General features: G+C 42.6%; 2 protein-coding genes across 10 annotated transcripts in view; one reads left to right on the forward strand and one right to left on the reverse strand.

The window, feature by feature from the left end:
• LOC145517656 (beta-hexosaminidase subunit beta-like) overlaps window positions 1-8,286 on the forward strand; it is a 31,548-nt gene extending 23,262 nt beyond the window's left edge. The window contains exons 8-14 of the mRNA XM_081520648.1: window positions 2,230-2,410; window positions 3,065-3,151; window positions 5,446-5,518; window positions 6,335-6,509; window positions 7,461-7,551; window positions 7,709-7,813; window positions 8,112-8,286. Coding sequence (XP_081376774.1) covers window positions 2,230-2,410; window positions 3,065-3,151; window positions 5,446-5,518; window positions 6,335-6,509; window positions 7,461-7,551; window positions 7,709-7,813; window positions 8,112-8,172 — 773 coding nt within the window. The 3' untranslated portion in view covers window positions 8,173-8,286. The remainder of the gene's footprint in view (window positions 1-2,229; window positions 2,411-3,064; window positions 3,152-5,445; window positions 5,519-6,334; window positions 6,510-7,460; window positions 7,552-7,708; window positions 7,814-8,111) is intronic.
• GFM2 (GTP dependent ribosome recycling factor mitochondrial 2) overlaps window positions 8,255-14,401 on the reverse strand; it is a 53,780-nt gene continuing 47,633 nt past the window's right edge. For all 9 annotated transcript variants that reach the window (XM_081520630.1, XM_081520621.1, XM_081520625.1 and 6 more), the window contains 2 exons: window positions 9,166-9,348; window positions 8,255-8,722 (listed from right to left, as the gene is read on the reverse strand). In XM_081520630.1, coding sequence (XP_081376756.1) covers window positions 8,594-8,722; window positions 9,166-9,348 — 312 coding nt within the window. In that variant the 3' untranslated portion in view covers window positions 8,255-8,593. The remainder of the gene's footprint in view (window positions 8,723-9,165; window positions 9,349-14,401) is intronic.

Raw genomic sequence — 14,401 nt, forward strand, 5'->3', positions numbered from 1 at the left:
TAGCACTATTGATAGTTGAAATTCAATAGCTATTATGTCTGTTGTGAGCAGGTCATTGTATCTAGGCATTGCCTCAAGTATAAACATAAGGGATAAAAGAAAACAAGAAATGATTCCAACAAGTAGAATGTGAAAAGTGAGTTAAACAGTTACATGACTGCAGCAACACCTAACATGTTCTTGAGAGATAAAGAATATATCCTTGTTTCTGGTTGAGGGAATAACAGGAAAGGCATTTAGCTGGAGGACAGCCCAGGAGAGAGTAGCATGTACTGTGCTGTGTTTAGCCTCTCAGCCGTGTCCGACTCTCTGAAACCCTGTGACTGTAGCCCGCCAGGCTCCTCTGCCCCTGGGGACTCTCCAGGCAAGAATACTGGAGTGGGTTGCCATGCTGTTGTCCAGGGCATCTTCCCGACCCCTGGATTGAACCCACGTCTCCCGAGTTGCAGGCGAATTCTTTACCATCTGAGCAACCAGGGAGGCCCATGAATACTGGAGTGGGTAGCCTGTCCCTTCTCCAGGGGATCTTTCCCACCCAGGAATCGAACTGGGGTCTCCTGCATTGCAGGTGGATTCCTTACTACTGGGTGCTTAAGAACTGCTTCTGGAGCTAGACTGCCTGGGATTCGAGTCCTGCTCCTGGCAGTTATGGTCTTCCCTGGTGGCTCAGATGGTAAAGAATCTGCCTGCAATGTGGGAGACCCAGGTTTTATCCCTGGGTTGTGAAGATCCCCTGGAGAAGGGCATGGTAACCCGCTCCAGTATTCTTGTCTGGAGAATTCCATGGATAGAAGAGTCAGGCAGGCTATAGTCCTCAGGTCGCAAAGCGTCAGACATAGCTGACCGACTGTCACTTTCACTTTTCACTTTCTGGCGTTTATCAACTGAGTTACCTTGGGCAAGTTATAGAACATCTCATTCTCAGACCTCCCATCTCTAAAATGGTGTATTAGTAGTAGCTATCATGTCATGTTTTTGAGTATCAAAAAATGAATATAAAGCACCTAACATTTATAATCATCCAATAAGTATTATTAGAATAGACATGGAGAATAGTGGGGAACGAGCCTGAAAAGGTAGCGTGGCAGGCCTTGGGTGAGGAGTTTGCACTTCATCAGGACACGTGGAAGCCAGTGCGAGTTGCAGAGAAGAGGAGGGCCATGCTGGGAGCCTCAGTGCAGGGAACCCTGCGTGAAAGTGACAGATTGGAAGAGAAGGTCTGAGAGCAGAATTGAACTGAGAGACGTTCCGGAAATACCGTCCATAGAACTTGGCGACTGACTGACTCCAGCAGGAGAGGGGCGAGAGACTTGGTGGGATGGTGGCTGGCTTACCAGAATGTGAAAATTGGGAAGCTGCGGGAGGTGTCTGGGGGAGAGACTCTGGTTTCTGTTAGATTGTTGTTTTTTAATTTTATTCATTTGGGCTGTGCTGGGTCTTTGTGCTGTGTGGGCTTTTCTCTGGTTGCAGCGAGCGGGGGCTACTCTCTGGTTGTGGCAGGTGGGCTCGGAAGCTGTGGCGCACGGCTTAGTTGCTCCGCATATGGGGTCTTCCCAGACTGGGGATCAAACCTGTGTCTCTCGCATTGGCAGGCGGATTCTCTAGCACTGACCCACCGGGGAGGCCCTCTAGGATTATATTTGAAGTGAAGCTAATTGCATTCAGCAGGGAATTTGAAATACGGTTTGAAACTTGAGGTAAAGGATTGGGGCAAGCTGAAGATTTGGGAGCCCTTACTATTTGAGATGGGGCTTCCCTTGTAGCTCAGTTGGTAAAGAATCTGCCTACAGTGAAGGAGACCCAGGTTGGATTCCCGGGTCAGGAAGATCCCCTGGAGAAGGAAGTGGCAACTGGCTCCAGTATTCTTGCCTGGAGAATCCCATGGACAGAGGAGCCTCGCAGGCTACCGTCCATGGGTCGAAACAGTCAGACACAACTTAGCAACTAAACCACCAGCCAGTATTTGAGATAGTATTTGAAATGGATAAAATCTCAGAGAGGCTGATGGAAGCGGAAACAAAGCGGTACAGGGGCAGTGTTCAGGAATTCGTTCTCCCTTTTCTTATCTGAAGAAATTACCAAAGTAACTCTTAGTAAACACGCTTATCTTTTCTGTATAAAATCTCTTACATATATCTTCAACAAAATAAAGTAGTCTAATCATGTGCAAAGCCTTGTCTTTGTGGCTGAACTACTCCTTCAGAAAAGATTCTCCATGTTTCCTTCTAGGCCAGAAAGACATCCTGACTCCATGTTATCATGCGAGAGAGCCGACTGGGACTTTTGGACCTATAAACCCTATTTTGAATTCAACTTACAGCTTCCTGTCTAAACTTTTCAAAGAAATTAGTACTGTGTTTCCAGATGAATTCATTCATCTGGGAGGAGATGAAGTAGATTTTCGTTGTTGGTATGAAAATTTGTTAACTGCCCCCACCCTTTTCTGAAAACTGTTGCCCCTGAAGTAGGTGTAGAGGTGTCCGGGGAAAAGGGAGGCTTCCGGGGAACCTCTCTGCGAGGTGTTAACCAGGCAGCACCACTCCTAAGACGGTGAATTGTTTACAGAATGCGCATATGGGTGCAACTGACAGAAGCCTGTAGGAAGGAGAATTAAGATGCAGAAAAATGGGAATTAAAAAAAAAAATAGAGAACAAGAATAGCTTTAGTGAAGAGGGTAATGATTAAGTGGGAGCGATTTTTCTAGTGAAAGTCTTCTGTAGAAATAGCCTTAGATGGAAGAAAGATGTGGGAGCTTAGGGAAAGCCATTTTTACAAGATATCAGCTTCTAAAAACACTTTGCAGTGGAAAGCTAAGATAACTCATAATTAAATTTTAGGCTTATTTTTTAGGCATAACTAGGCTTATTTTAGGCATAATTAGGCTTATTTTAGGCATAATTAGGCTTATTTTAGGCTTAAATTAGTCATAATTAGGCTAATTTTACTCTTTACAAACTTTAATAGATTTTCATCTTTATAAATGATGTTGGGGATATATGTTGCTTTAAAACGATTGGGCATATTGAACTTTTAATGAAATTTTAATCACTGTTTTTGTTTAAGGGAGTCCAATCCAGCAGTCCTGAATTTCATGATGAACAAAGGCTTTGGCAAAAATTTTAAGAAACTACAATCTTTCTATATGCAGATGTAAGTTACTTGAAAGCTTGCTTGTTTTTATTTCATCAGTGCCTTTTGTAAAAGTTTAAGCTCTTATTTAGGAGGTCTAACCAGTCCATCCTAAAGGAAATGAGTCCTGAATATTCACTGGAAGGACTGATGTTGACTGAAACTCCAATACTTTGGCCACCTGATGCGAAGAACTGACTCATTTGAAAACTCCCTGATGCTAGGAAAGATTGAAGGCGGGAGGAGAAAACAGAGGGTGAGATGGTTGGATGGCATCACTGACTCAATGGAAATGAGTTTGAATAAACTCTGGGAGTTAGAGATGGACAGGGAAGCCTGGTGTCCTGCAGTCCATGAGGTCGCAAAGAGTTGGACATGACTGAGCGATTGAACTGAAGCTCTTTTTTAGTACTATTTTATTTTCTCATTTTCTCTCCACTCCTTTTCAAAGTGTACATGTTATAATCTTTGTTACACAAAGTACAGATGAAAAATCATCAAGGAGGGTGCAATACCCATTATTCTCTTTAAATCAATAACACGGTGACTCTCATCCTTTTGCAGTAACTGTTGAGACATAGGGTGGTAACAGTTATCTGTTCTGTGAACTCAGCTCAATACCCTGGCTACGCTGTGAAGGCTTCATCACCATCTAGCTCCTGGAATTCATTTTGTCAACTCCAGCATTGCTTTTACTTTATACTTGTGCTGTCTGTTATGGCAGCCACAACCACATGTGGCTGTTTGTATTTAAATCATACTTGAAGAAAATTAAAAATTCAGTTCCTCAGTCACATTAGCCACATTTCATGTGTTCAGGAGCCAACAGCTAGATGTGACTGGTGCTACCATATTGGAAAGTGCGTATATAGAACGTTTCCATCCCTGCAGGTAAAGATTTACTAGACAGTGCTGCCCTATGCTACAGAGCAGTAAACTTATTTTGTAAAGAGCCAGACACTGGCGACTTCACGGGGCCCATATGGTTTCATGGGCTTCCCCGATGGCTCAGCGGTGAAGAATCTGCCTGCAGTGCATGAGATGTGGGTTCGATCCCTGGGTCGGGAAGATCCCCTGGAAGAGGAAATGATAACCTACTCGAGTATCCTTGCCTAGAAAATCCCATGGACAGAGGAGCCTGGCGGGCTATAGTCCGTGGGGTCGCAAAGAGTTAGCCATGACCTGAGCAAGCATGCATATGGCTGCATACTTTTTAAATATTTTTTAGAGTGCTTTACCATGGGGTCACAGAGAGTCAGATACGACTGAGCGACTTCAGTTCACTTTACCAATGTAAAAAGGAGCTTCCCTTGGGGCTCAGCTGGTAAAGAATCCGCCAGCAATGCAGGAGACCTGGGTTTGATCCCTGGGTTGGGAAGATCTCCTGGAGAAGGGAAAGCCTACCCACTCCAACATTCTGTCCTGGAGAATTCCATGGACTGTACAGTCCATGGGTTTTCAAAGAGTCGGACATGACTGAGTGACTTTCACTTTCACTTTACAAATATAAACAGCATTCTCAGCTCATGAGCCACACAAAAACATTCTGCAGAGTAGTTTGTCAACCCCTGCATTGAGCAGGCCCAGATTCTAGCTTTTTTGTGTTTAGCTTTTTGCATGATGCAGTCTGATTTTCTTTTTTCTTGATTTTTTTTTTTTTTATCCTGCATAACACCCAGCACTGTCTGAATATCAGGAGGTAATTTGTGCGTTGCTTGTCAGCACTGTTGGAAGTTATTTCGGTGCTGTCACAGGACAGTTTCTAGTTTCCTTTATTCTGAGGTGCTCATGAGATTATCCAAGATTGCTGTTTGTACACTTCCTTATGAATTGCCACATCTTCCTATCTTTGGGGCATGCTTAGCTGATTCATTCTGCAAATGATTGTTGAACCCTTCTGTTGTGTCAGGTTGTGAGCCATGTGCTAGAAATAAGGAACCACAGGGGCCACCACCCAACTTAACTTGTTCTGCTATCAAGTTGTGCTGTACTGAAAGGCTTCCCAGGTGGCACAGTGTCTGCCTGCCAATGCAGGAGACACAAGAGACATGGGGTCGATTTCTTGAGTTGGGAAGATCCCCTGGAGGAGAGAATGGCAACCCACTCCAGTATTCTTGCCTGGAGAATCCCATGGAAAGAGGACCTGGTGGGCTACAGTCCATGGGGTCACAGACAGTCAGACACTGAAGTGGCTTTGCACGCACATACTGAAAGGCATCTCTCCGTGTTGCAGTCTTTGGTAGAAAATGTGCATTCTTTACACACACTGCTAAGTTTGTGATCTGAAATAACTTTGTAATTTTTCTCAATGGTAGGGTTTTGGATATGATTTCAGCCATGAACAAGAGATCCATAGTCTGGCAAGAGGTTTTTGATGATGAAGGCAAGGTGAGAGGTTACTAATACTGCGTGTTGTTGTGATAATATGAGACTTAATACTCTAACACCTTGGATGGAAGGAACTTTAAGCTTTCTTTGTAATGTTGCGAAGTTAGCTTACCTTTCCGTTTAAAAAGCTGCTGTTAGGCAAGAGTTGCACACTGACACCAATGATTATGGTATTTATTTGATTTCTTCCATTTATTTCATTCTTCAATGCTGCCTCCTCATCTCTCCCATCTTCCCACCTCCCTCTCCATCTCATTCTTAGTAACAAATTGAAGTACTCTGAAAAATGTTCCTTGTGTCAGAAGGGCGGAACAAACAGGTAACAATGAGTCTTTATTGCTGTTAAGGTAACCTTCATTTTAAGAATCACTGTCAAGTACACCTTTTATTTTAAATGCCATTTCTCTCTGACATAATCAGAATTCTTTATTTTCCTATGGGGCAACTGAAAATTTGAAAGTCCAGCTGCTTTTATTATCATTATCTTTCCAGAAGGGTTAGTGGCATCCTGTAAGTTCTAAAGTAAGTAAAATAGTGTGGTAGAAATGGGACTAAAGCTTTAATTCATTACACCTATATGTATATAGATAAAAGGTAAAAAGTTAAATATCAAACCTTAAGGTTTGATGAAATGTCTAAGTCCTTATTACAAATAGCATTAGATATTACCTCAAAGAGGAAAGGGGAAAGAAGAAAATGTTGCTTTGTCAAGGATCTTAAAGAGTTAGTTATTAGCTACAATGCCTTAGACTTTTACTTTCATCTGCTGTAGTTGTGAGACCTAATAATATGTATTTCAATTTGTAACTTTAATAGCTTATACCAGGCACAGTAGTTCAAGTATGGAAAATGGACAACTTCTATACGGAACTAAGTAACATTACAGCAGCTGGCTTCCCTGTGATCATTTCTGCTCCTTGGTACTTAGATGTGATCAGTTATGGACAAGACTGGAGACGGTACTATTCTGTCGATCCTCTTGGCTTTGCAGGTAAGTGAAGCAACCACCCTGACTTGACGTGTTAGGTTTTTCAAACCCTCCCCTCCCTCCAGGGAATCTTTACCTAGGTACCACCTACTATCCTCCCTTTTATGTTTGATCCTTGATTTTCCTTGTGTATAATTCAACAGACTGAACTCAGTATCATTTTAAACTTTGTGAAACAAACCGTATTCTTTCCTAAATGAAAGGACTTTTAAAGTAAGATTCCCTTACATTGATAAGACTTCTCACTATGCTTTCAGAGGCCTGACTGCATGAGCTTGTCTCTCCTCTGAGCTTTCTCTGCGATGTCAGAGACCCAAGTTGGGATCGGGTTCTGAGCAGGCGGCATCCTTGGGGGTGGGCATGTCTGAGTAGAGGGGCTCCAGGCTCTCAAACTCCCTTAAGAACAGTTCTGCTTTGTCCAGTTTTGTACACTAGACTTTTACAATTTCCTTTGAGGAAAAATATTCTGGTGTTTAAAAAGTTTCAAAACTGTAGGTCTGTCAGGAACTGTTTCTCTAAAAGCATTTTCTGAGAATCAAGAAGTCGTAATTACTGTAGATACCTGGTCTCTTTGATACCAAAAGATAGGTACTGAAGGCAGGAGTGGTGGTCACTAGCATAGTCCGCCTTGCATTCCTTGGCACACTGCTCACAGGCAACCAGGAAGTGCTTCGGGGGTCCAAATAAGTTTGCAGAAAACCAAAATAAAATGGTATCTTTACTACTGGCCTGCTGCCTTACTGGACACATGCTAACAAATACTCTGAACCGTGGGGTCAGTTGCGGCAATAAAGCTTGCCACCATTTTTTGTGCCACAGCTGTGAACTTCTCCCAAGGTCCTCCAGACTCCAAGAGCGAAACCCTGCCCCAGGGTAACAGCAGAGATCAGCACTGCCTCTGTATATGAGCCTCACGTTGCAACTACTGAACTTACATCACTGATTTTGATCTAGGTACTCCGGAACAGAAGCAGCTTGTCATTGGTGGAGAAGCCTGCCTATGGGGAGAGTATGTGGATGCAACTAACCTTACTCCAAGATTATGGTATGGAATCTAAGGGAGAACATGTGAATTAAGGTGCCTGAGGTTCCCTTCTCCACCCAAGCAGGAAAGCACTAGAAACTTGCCCAAGTGTGTGGTTTGCTTCTTGAAGAAAACATGAATTTAAAGTGCCTTGGGGGGTATGTGGTTTCAATTTTAGGCCTCGGGCGAGTGCTGTTGGCGAGAGACTCTGGAGTCACCAAGAAGTCACAGACCTAGAGGATGCCTACAGGAGACTAACAAGACACCGCTGCAGAATGGTCAGGTAAGGCCCATTTATTTGTCAAGCTGGGATACTGTTAAGTACAGGGTGATTTTTAACCTTATTTCGTGTTAGCTAGCTTACTGGGATTTTTTTTCTTTTTGCTATAAAGAGAAATGTATGTGACCTAAGAGGTAGTGATCTAATTAGGAAAAATTGGCAACTGTTTCTCTATGAATACTGAATCTCTCTTCAGCAATTAATGGTATGGCTTAGTGACTCTGACTTGAGCTACTAAGTTTCTTAAGACAGAGATGAATTATATCAATCTAAAAATCTTTTGTTTATACTTGTCCTACAGACGAGGAATAGCTGCACAACCTCTCTTTACTGGATATTGTGACCAGGAAGGCAGAACGTGAAAACGAGCTGAAACAGAAGAAAAATATGGGGAAAGAGCCCACAGTCAATCTGTACTACAATCAACCTGATTTTAAAATCATGTTTTTGAATAAAATATGCTTTTATTGATTGAACCTCCATCTTATTATACATTAGAAGACTGACATCTTTCTTGTGAGAGAAGCGTGAAATCAACCAACCAAAACCTTGTGATATCTATCACTCCGTGTATTCCTAAAGTCTGAATCTAAACTACCAACAGCAATAATTACTAGCTACACAGTGCCGTTCAGGTACATTAACCTTCACCATCACAGCACGTTTCTCATGCTATAAAGCAGAATGAGCAGCACCAGTGCCACCGTCTGTTCAAGTCTCTGTCTTAAATTGTTCTTACTGAAAACAAAGTAGGCAGGTGCTCCTGAGTTTCTCTCCAAGGACTTAGGACAAGCCATTTCTCTGGCTGAGCAGCGTACTTTGGTCTTGAGGATTCATGGCTTGATAATTAGACAGCTCTAAGGCAAAAGTAGCTGAGCCTGATGTTAATGTTCGAAGCACAGTTGAATAACCCTAAACAAAATAATTTAAGTTAGTTATCTCTGCAAAGTTAAGCCTCAAATCTCCCTGCACATCTTTTGACCATTATCAGGAGAAATTTGGTAAGTACTGTGGAGGACAGAATAGCAGGAGCGGAGGTGTGCTTCAGAAGTATTCCCCAGTCCCAACGTTTGGTAAAGACTCTGCTGGCACTCAGACGCCTGTCCTAGAGCAGAAGCTGGCGGGGAAGATAATGACACGAAGAATTGGCTGAGAGCCAGCAGTAGTAGAAGCAGATACGTACTTCGGATGGAAAAACGGCCCTTTAGGCTGATGACACATGTTGGTAGAGCAGAGGTCAGACTTTGCGGAGGCCTGGAAAGCCCTCCCCCACGCATCCACACCCGTGCTGATATAATCCCTGGGATTTCTCCAGCAACTTATGTAAAATATGTGGATTTAGTCACAGTACCTACCATGATTTCTGCTAAGGGAACAAATGCAATAACAACTCTGTTGTCCTGGCGAGACTGGATTTCCTGAATGTTCCCTCTTCTCTGTGCCAGGTCTGCTAGGACAGGGCTGAGGTACTCTCTGGTCACTGTCACCTCAAGATTCATCAGGGGCTCCAAAATTTGCTTATCAGCTTTCTTCAGAGCCTAAAGAAATCAAAGGATGTTAAGTCCTCTTCCTTAGACTGCAGATCAGACTTCTGTTATGAAGGGAAGATTCATAAAAACTTAAATACTCTTAAGCATAGAGCCTCCAGCAAAATACAGAAGCCTGCCTTAACACTCTTTGTAAGAAGTCCAAAACTCTAACGCTTGCTCATGCACACATGCCAACAGTATACCTGAGACCTCATGTAGGGTGTGATCCTGCCTTCACGGATGTGTTGCAAGAGGATGCTTGGTAAAATCTGATTATGTAGAATACCTGTGAACATGTGCCTGAGACACGGAAAGAAAATGGTTTTCCCCTCTCAAATACACTTCATTCATACATCTCCTCTTTTACTTTTGAAACCTAGTTACAGTCCATGCTACAAGTCAGGGCAATCAAGGAGGGAAATAAAGGAGAGAGCTAAAAACACAGTAAGCAGAAACATACTCTCACTGTAAAACAAACAATTTCAGATTTCAAAGGCCAAGAAGAACAAGCACATACAGCTGGGTGATTTGCTTTAAAAGGGAACCTAACTTCTCTGGCCTACCAGAGTTAAAACACAATAAAACAATTTCCTATATATTCTCAGCGTGTCTGGTTGTCAGGTAGGATGTAATAATCTTGAATTTAGCAGTGGAAACCAGATCAAAGAGCAAGGGCTCTGGAATGTGGCCTCTCCCTTATCTGGCTCTGGCTGATCATCCTCCCTCTGCTCACCTGCCACCACTCACTCAGGACCGGGCGCTACCATCGCCTGTACTGTCCAGTAATGCTCTGGGCCTCAGACGCTTCTGTTCCCCACACCTCAGCACCTCCTCCTTCCCCTCTCCCTCCTACCTTCACGATCATGAAAAATGGGCAGATCAGTAAAAACATCAGTATATTCTATCGTAGAAATTTCAGAAAACCAGAGCACACATATATATAGTAAAAACATAATTTCAGTTCTTTGCAGCTGATTAAGCCTTTAATATCACTATCAACTGAAATGACTCAATTAGCGAAAAAGTAATAATCCTTGAAAGAAAACATTACGAAAAAATAATGACAATGCACAGCAAACAGCTAAATACACCCCATGTATTTTTGCAATTGTTACCCAAAGCTTTGTGACACTTCACAGTGTATCTTTTCGAGTAACATAACGGAGTGGGGGAAAGACTAAAAATGAAGAGGAATATGCTATATCTGAGGAAAGGTCAGAGTTCTGTGTGACTGAACAGGAGGTACTGTGCTCGTGGGTCTGTCTTTGGTCCTCTTTTCACAGCCTTTTCCTTGGGAACGCTGCCTAATCACAGAGCGTCCAAGCTTCCTCTAAGCTGTACTCAAGTCACAGTCTTTGGCTGCTCCTTGTCATCCACTGGCCTGCTCTGGGATGATGTCTGAGTATCTTGCAGCGACCCAATATGCCCCAAACTGATCTCATTATTTTCTTTTCCAAACTCTTGCCTGCTCTTTCCTCTTTCTGTTGATGGCATCACTGGTCTTCAGTTTACCCAGACATGCATCTTTGATTTCCTTTTTCCCCAATGTAAGCTGTAAGATTTATATTCCTATTGCTGCTATTCTAGCCCAGATCTAGTCTATTCCCTGAGGCTCTCCATCCAGTCCCTCCTATATTCTAATGATTATGCTGCTCTCTTCAAAATGTTTAAATCATTTACCACAGTTTTCAAAACAAATCTCAAATTCCTCAGTGTAGTTTCTTATAGGTTTCCCTACAGTCGGATTCTTTTACTTTTCCAACCCTAATTTCATTACTCCCCTGCCTTCTTTAATCTTTCTGTGTCTAGAATGCTGCCACTGTACCCATAGCCTCCAAAACATCACAGCTCAACAATTAAGGAAACTGTAAAAGCCCCTGTATCCTTGTCTTTTGAAGTAAGATGGTGACTCAGGAGTTAATGATTGGGAACTGTGAAGAGGAAGAAACAAGGATAGCTGTTGGGCTGGGGAACTGGTAACAACTTAGACTATAAATCTGTCACGAAGCAGAATTACCATACTCACAGTTGCCTTAAAGATATAAAGGCCTGACACACATTCCTGAATTGTTTTTACAAGAAGCAGACCCCTTCCCAATGAAAACTTCCAACCACAAGAGCATAGACCATAGATCGGTTGAAACACCCTGCCCCCGAAACACTACAGTGGGTCACAGTCTTGAGGTCACTGGCTCACCGTGGCCCCCTCTGCCTGGCAAAGCAATAAAAGCTACTCTTTCCTGTTTCTCTGAAAACTCGTCTCCATGTTTCTATTCAGCACCTGTGAACAGAGGCTGAATTTCAGCAACATTAACTTCTTTCCAATGTCAACTAAAAAGATGCAAGTTAAGTTTCATCTAGGGCAAAGTGAAGACTGCAGCCTGGGAGACAGCACCTCGGAGAGCTCTTGAGAGACTGCTCCAAAGAGGCAGTGGGGGAAGGTCAATATATAAGATTTTGGTGAAGGGGGAGTTCAGTACAATTAAGCACTCATTTTACAAAGGGATCTCCAGGAGGATCTGAGGTCCTCAGAAAGGGACTTAGTGCTTTTCTAGGTAAGAGGAGATGCAAGGACTGGAATCATGAAATCAGTTCCTAAAAACATCCAACTATCTCAAGACCTGTCCCAACAGACTCCCTGGAGCAAAGAGTGCCTCACTCCACCCTGAACTCCCTCCAGGGGTGATGAAGGTCAATAGCTGCAGCAGCATGGGGTTCAACCTCTGTCGAGGCAGATGGTGAATGCCCTTGTTCAGCTGTTGGCAATGCTCTTGGCAAGTGCCAATTAGTAGTTGACACCAAGAACTGTGCTCCTATTCCCCACTTCTCAGCTTCTGTAAATCTTAGAGCATTCCATCTAATATTTTGACTGTTTGGCTATATTTAAGTTCCTTCTAAATCATAAGCTTGTTTAGGTCAAGAAGAACATATGCCTCTTATTGTGCTCCCTCAGTTCCCAGTGCGCCATAAGCACAACATAGATGGCTCAGTAACTATATGAAGCATCATTAACTTCTCATCAGCAGAGGCAAGGAGTTTCTGAACCAGATGAAGTTTCACAAGGGTCAGAGTACTTTCATTAGTAGTATTTAAAGTAATGAATTAAAACTAAAGATTAAGTGGAGGCCTCATAAAGTTAATTCTTATTCTCTACTATGATCTTAATGGAAGGTTAACCAAGGGGTATTAGATTCTGAAGGCCTGGCCAAAATACTGGCGCTTGAGGCGAACTTAGAAGCACTGTATCACCTTTCAGGTTACGGTTATTTCAATACTAAAACCAAAGTCAGGTGGAACTCTAAGAATTATTGGAAGGTAAATGTTTTCAACAATTTCATCATGACCGCCTTACAGGCATTATTTCTAACTATATGCTCCAGAAAACAATATTTAAATAAATTTTTGAAAGTGTAGGTGAGTTTTTTTTAAAATAAAATTCTTAAGAAGTATGAATTTGAACTCACATGAAAAAGCCATTAAAGTTCAGCCTTCCTAAGTCAGGGACTTAGGATATTTAAATTAACTTTGTAATTATGGATTCAAATAAGACTAGAAAACCAGGTCTCAAACACAGTCCAAAATATTAGAAAATGGTCATAAAAGCAAGTGTTTTAGTGCGCATCAGTCACGTACAAAACTAAAGTATTCCCACACTGAGAAGAATGCATGGAATCAGCACTCAGCACACTAAGGTCCTGGAGGGTGACGCCATGGACTGCAGCACACCAAGCTTCCTTGTCCATCACCAACTCCTGGAGCAGGCTCAAACTCATGTCCATCCAGTCAGTGATGCCATCCAACCTTCACATCCTCTGTCGTCCCCTTCTCCTCCTGCCTTCAATCTTTCCCAGCATCAGCATCTTTTCTAATGAGTCAGCCCTTTGCATTGGGTGGCCAAAGTACTGGAGCTTTAGCATCAGGGTCTTTTCGGTGAGTCAGCTCTTCACATCAGGTGGCCAAAGTATTAGAGTTTCAGCTTCAGCATCAATCCTTCCAATGAATATTCAGGACCAATTTCCTTTAGGATAGACTGCTTTGATCTCCTTGCAGTCCAAGGGACTCTCAAGAGTCTTCTCCAACAACACAGTTCAAAAGCATTAATTCTTCGGCGCTCAGGTTCCTTTAGAGTCCAACTCTCACATCCATACATGACTACTGGAAAAACCATAGCTTTGACTAGATGGACCTTTGTCAGCAAAGTAATTTCTCTGCTTCTAAATATGCTGTCTAGGTTGGTCATAGCTTTTCTTCCAAGGAGCAAGTGCGTCTTTTAATTTCATGGCTGCAGTCACCATCTGCAGTGATTTTGGAGCCCCCCAAAATAAAGTCTCTTACTGTTTCCATTGTTTCCCCATCTATTTGCCATGAAGTGATGGGACCAGATGCCAAGATCTTAGTATTCTGAATGCTGAGATTTAAGACAGCTTTTTCACTCTCCACTTTCACTTTCATCAAGAACCTCTTTAGTTCCTCTTCTCTTTCTGCCATAAGGGTGCTGTCAACTGCATATCTGAGGTTGTTGATATTTCTCCCAGCAATCTTGATTCCAGCTTGTTCTTCATCCAGCCTGGCATTTCGCATGATGTACTCTGCATGTAAGTTAAATAAGCAGAGTGACAAACTACAGCCTTGATGTACTCTTTTCCCAATTTGGAACCAGTCTGTTGTTCCATGTCCAGTTCTAACTGTTGCTTCTTGACCTGCATACGAATTCCTAGGAGGCAGATAAGGTGGCCTGGTATTTCCAACTCTTTAAGAATTTTTCACAGTTTGTTGTGACCAACACAGTCAAAGCCTTTGGCGTAATCAATAAAACAGGAGATTTTTTTCTGGAACTCTCTTGCTTTTTCGATGATCCCATGGATGTTGCCAATGTCATCTCCAGTTCCTCTGTCTTTTCTACATCCAGCTTGAACATCTGTAAGTTCTCAGTTCACATACTATTGAAGCCTGGCTTGGAGAATTTTGAGCATTACTTTGCTAGTGTGTGAGCTGAGTGCAACTGGTGGTAGTTTGAACATTCTTTGGCATTAAAATGAAAGACCTTTTCCAGTCCTGTGGC

Source organism: Giraffa tippelskirchi, chromosome 8 (assembly GCF_054371585.1).
Source record: "Giraffa tippelskirchi isolate mGirTip1 chromosome 8, T2T-mGirTip1v1.2.pri, whole genome shotgun sequence".
NCBI lineage: Eukaryota > Metazoa > Chordata > Mammalia > Artiodactyla > Giraffidae > Giraffa > Giraffa tippelskirchi.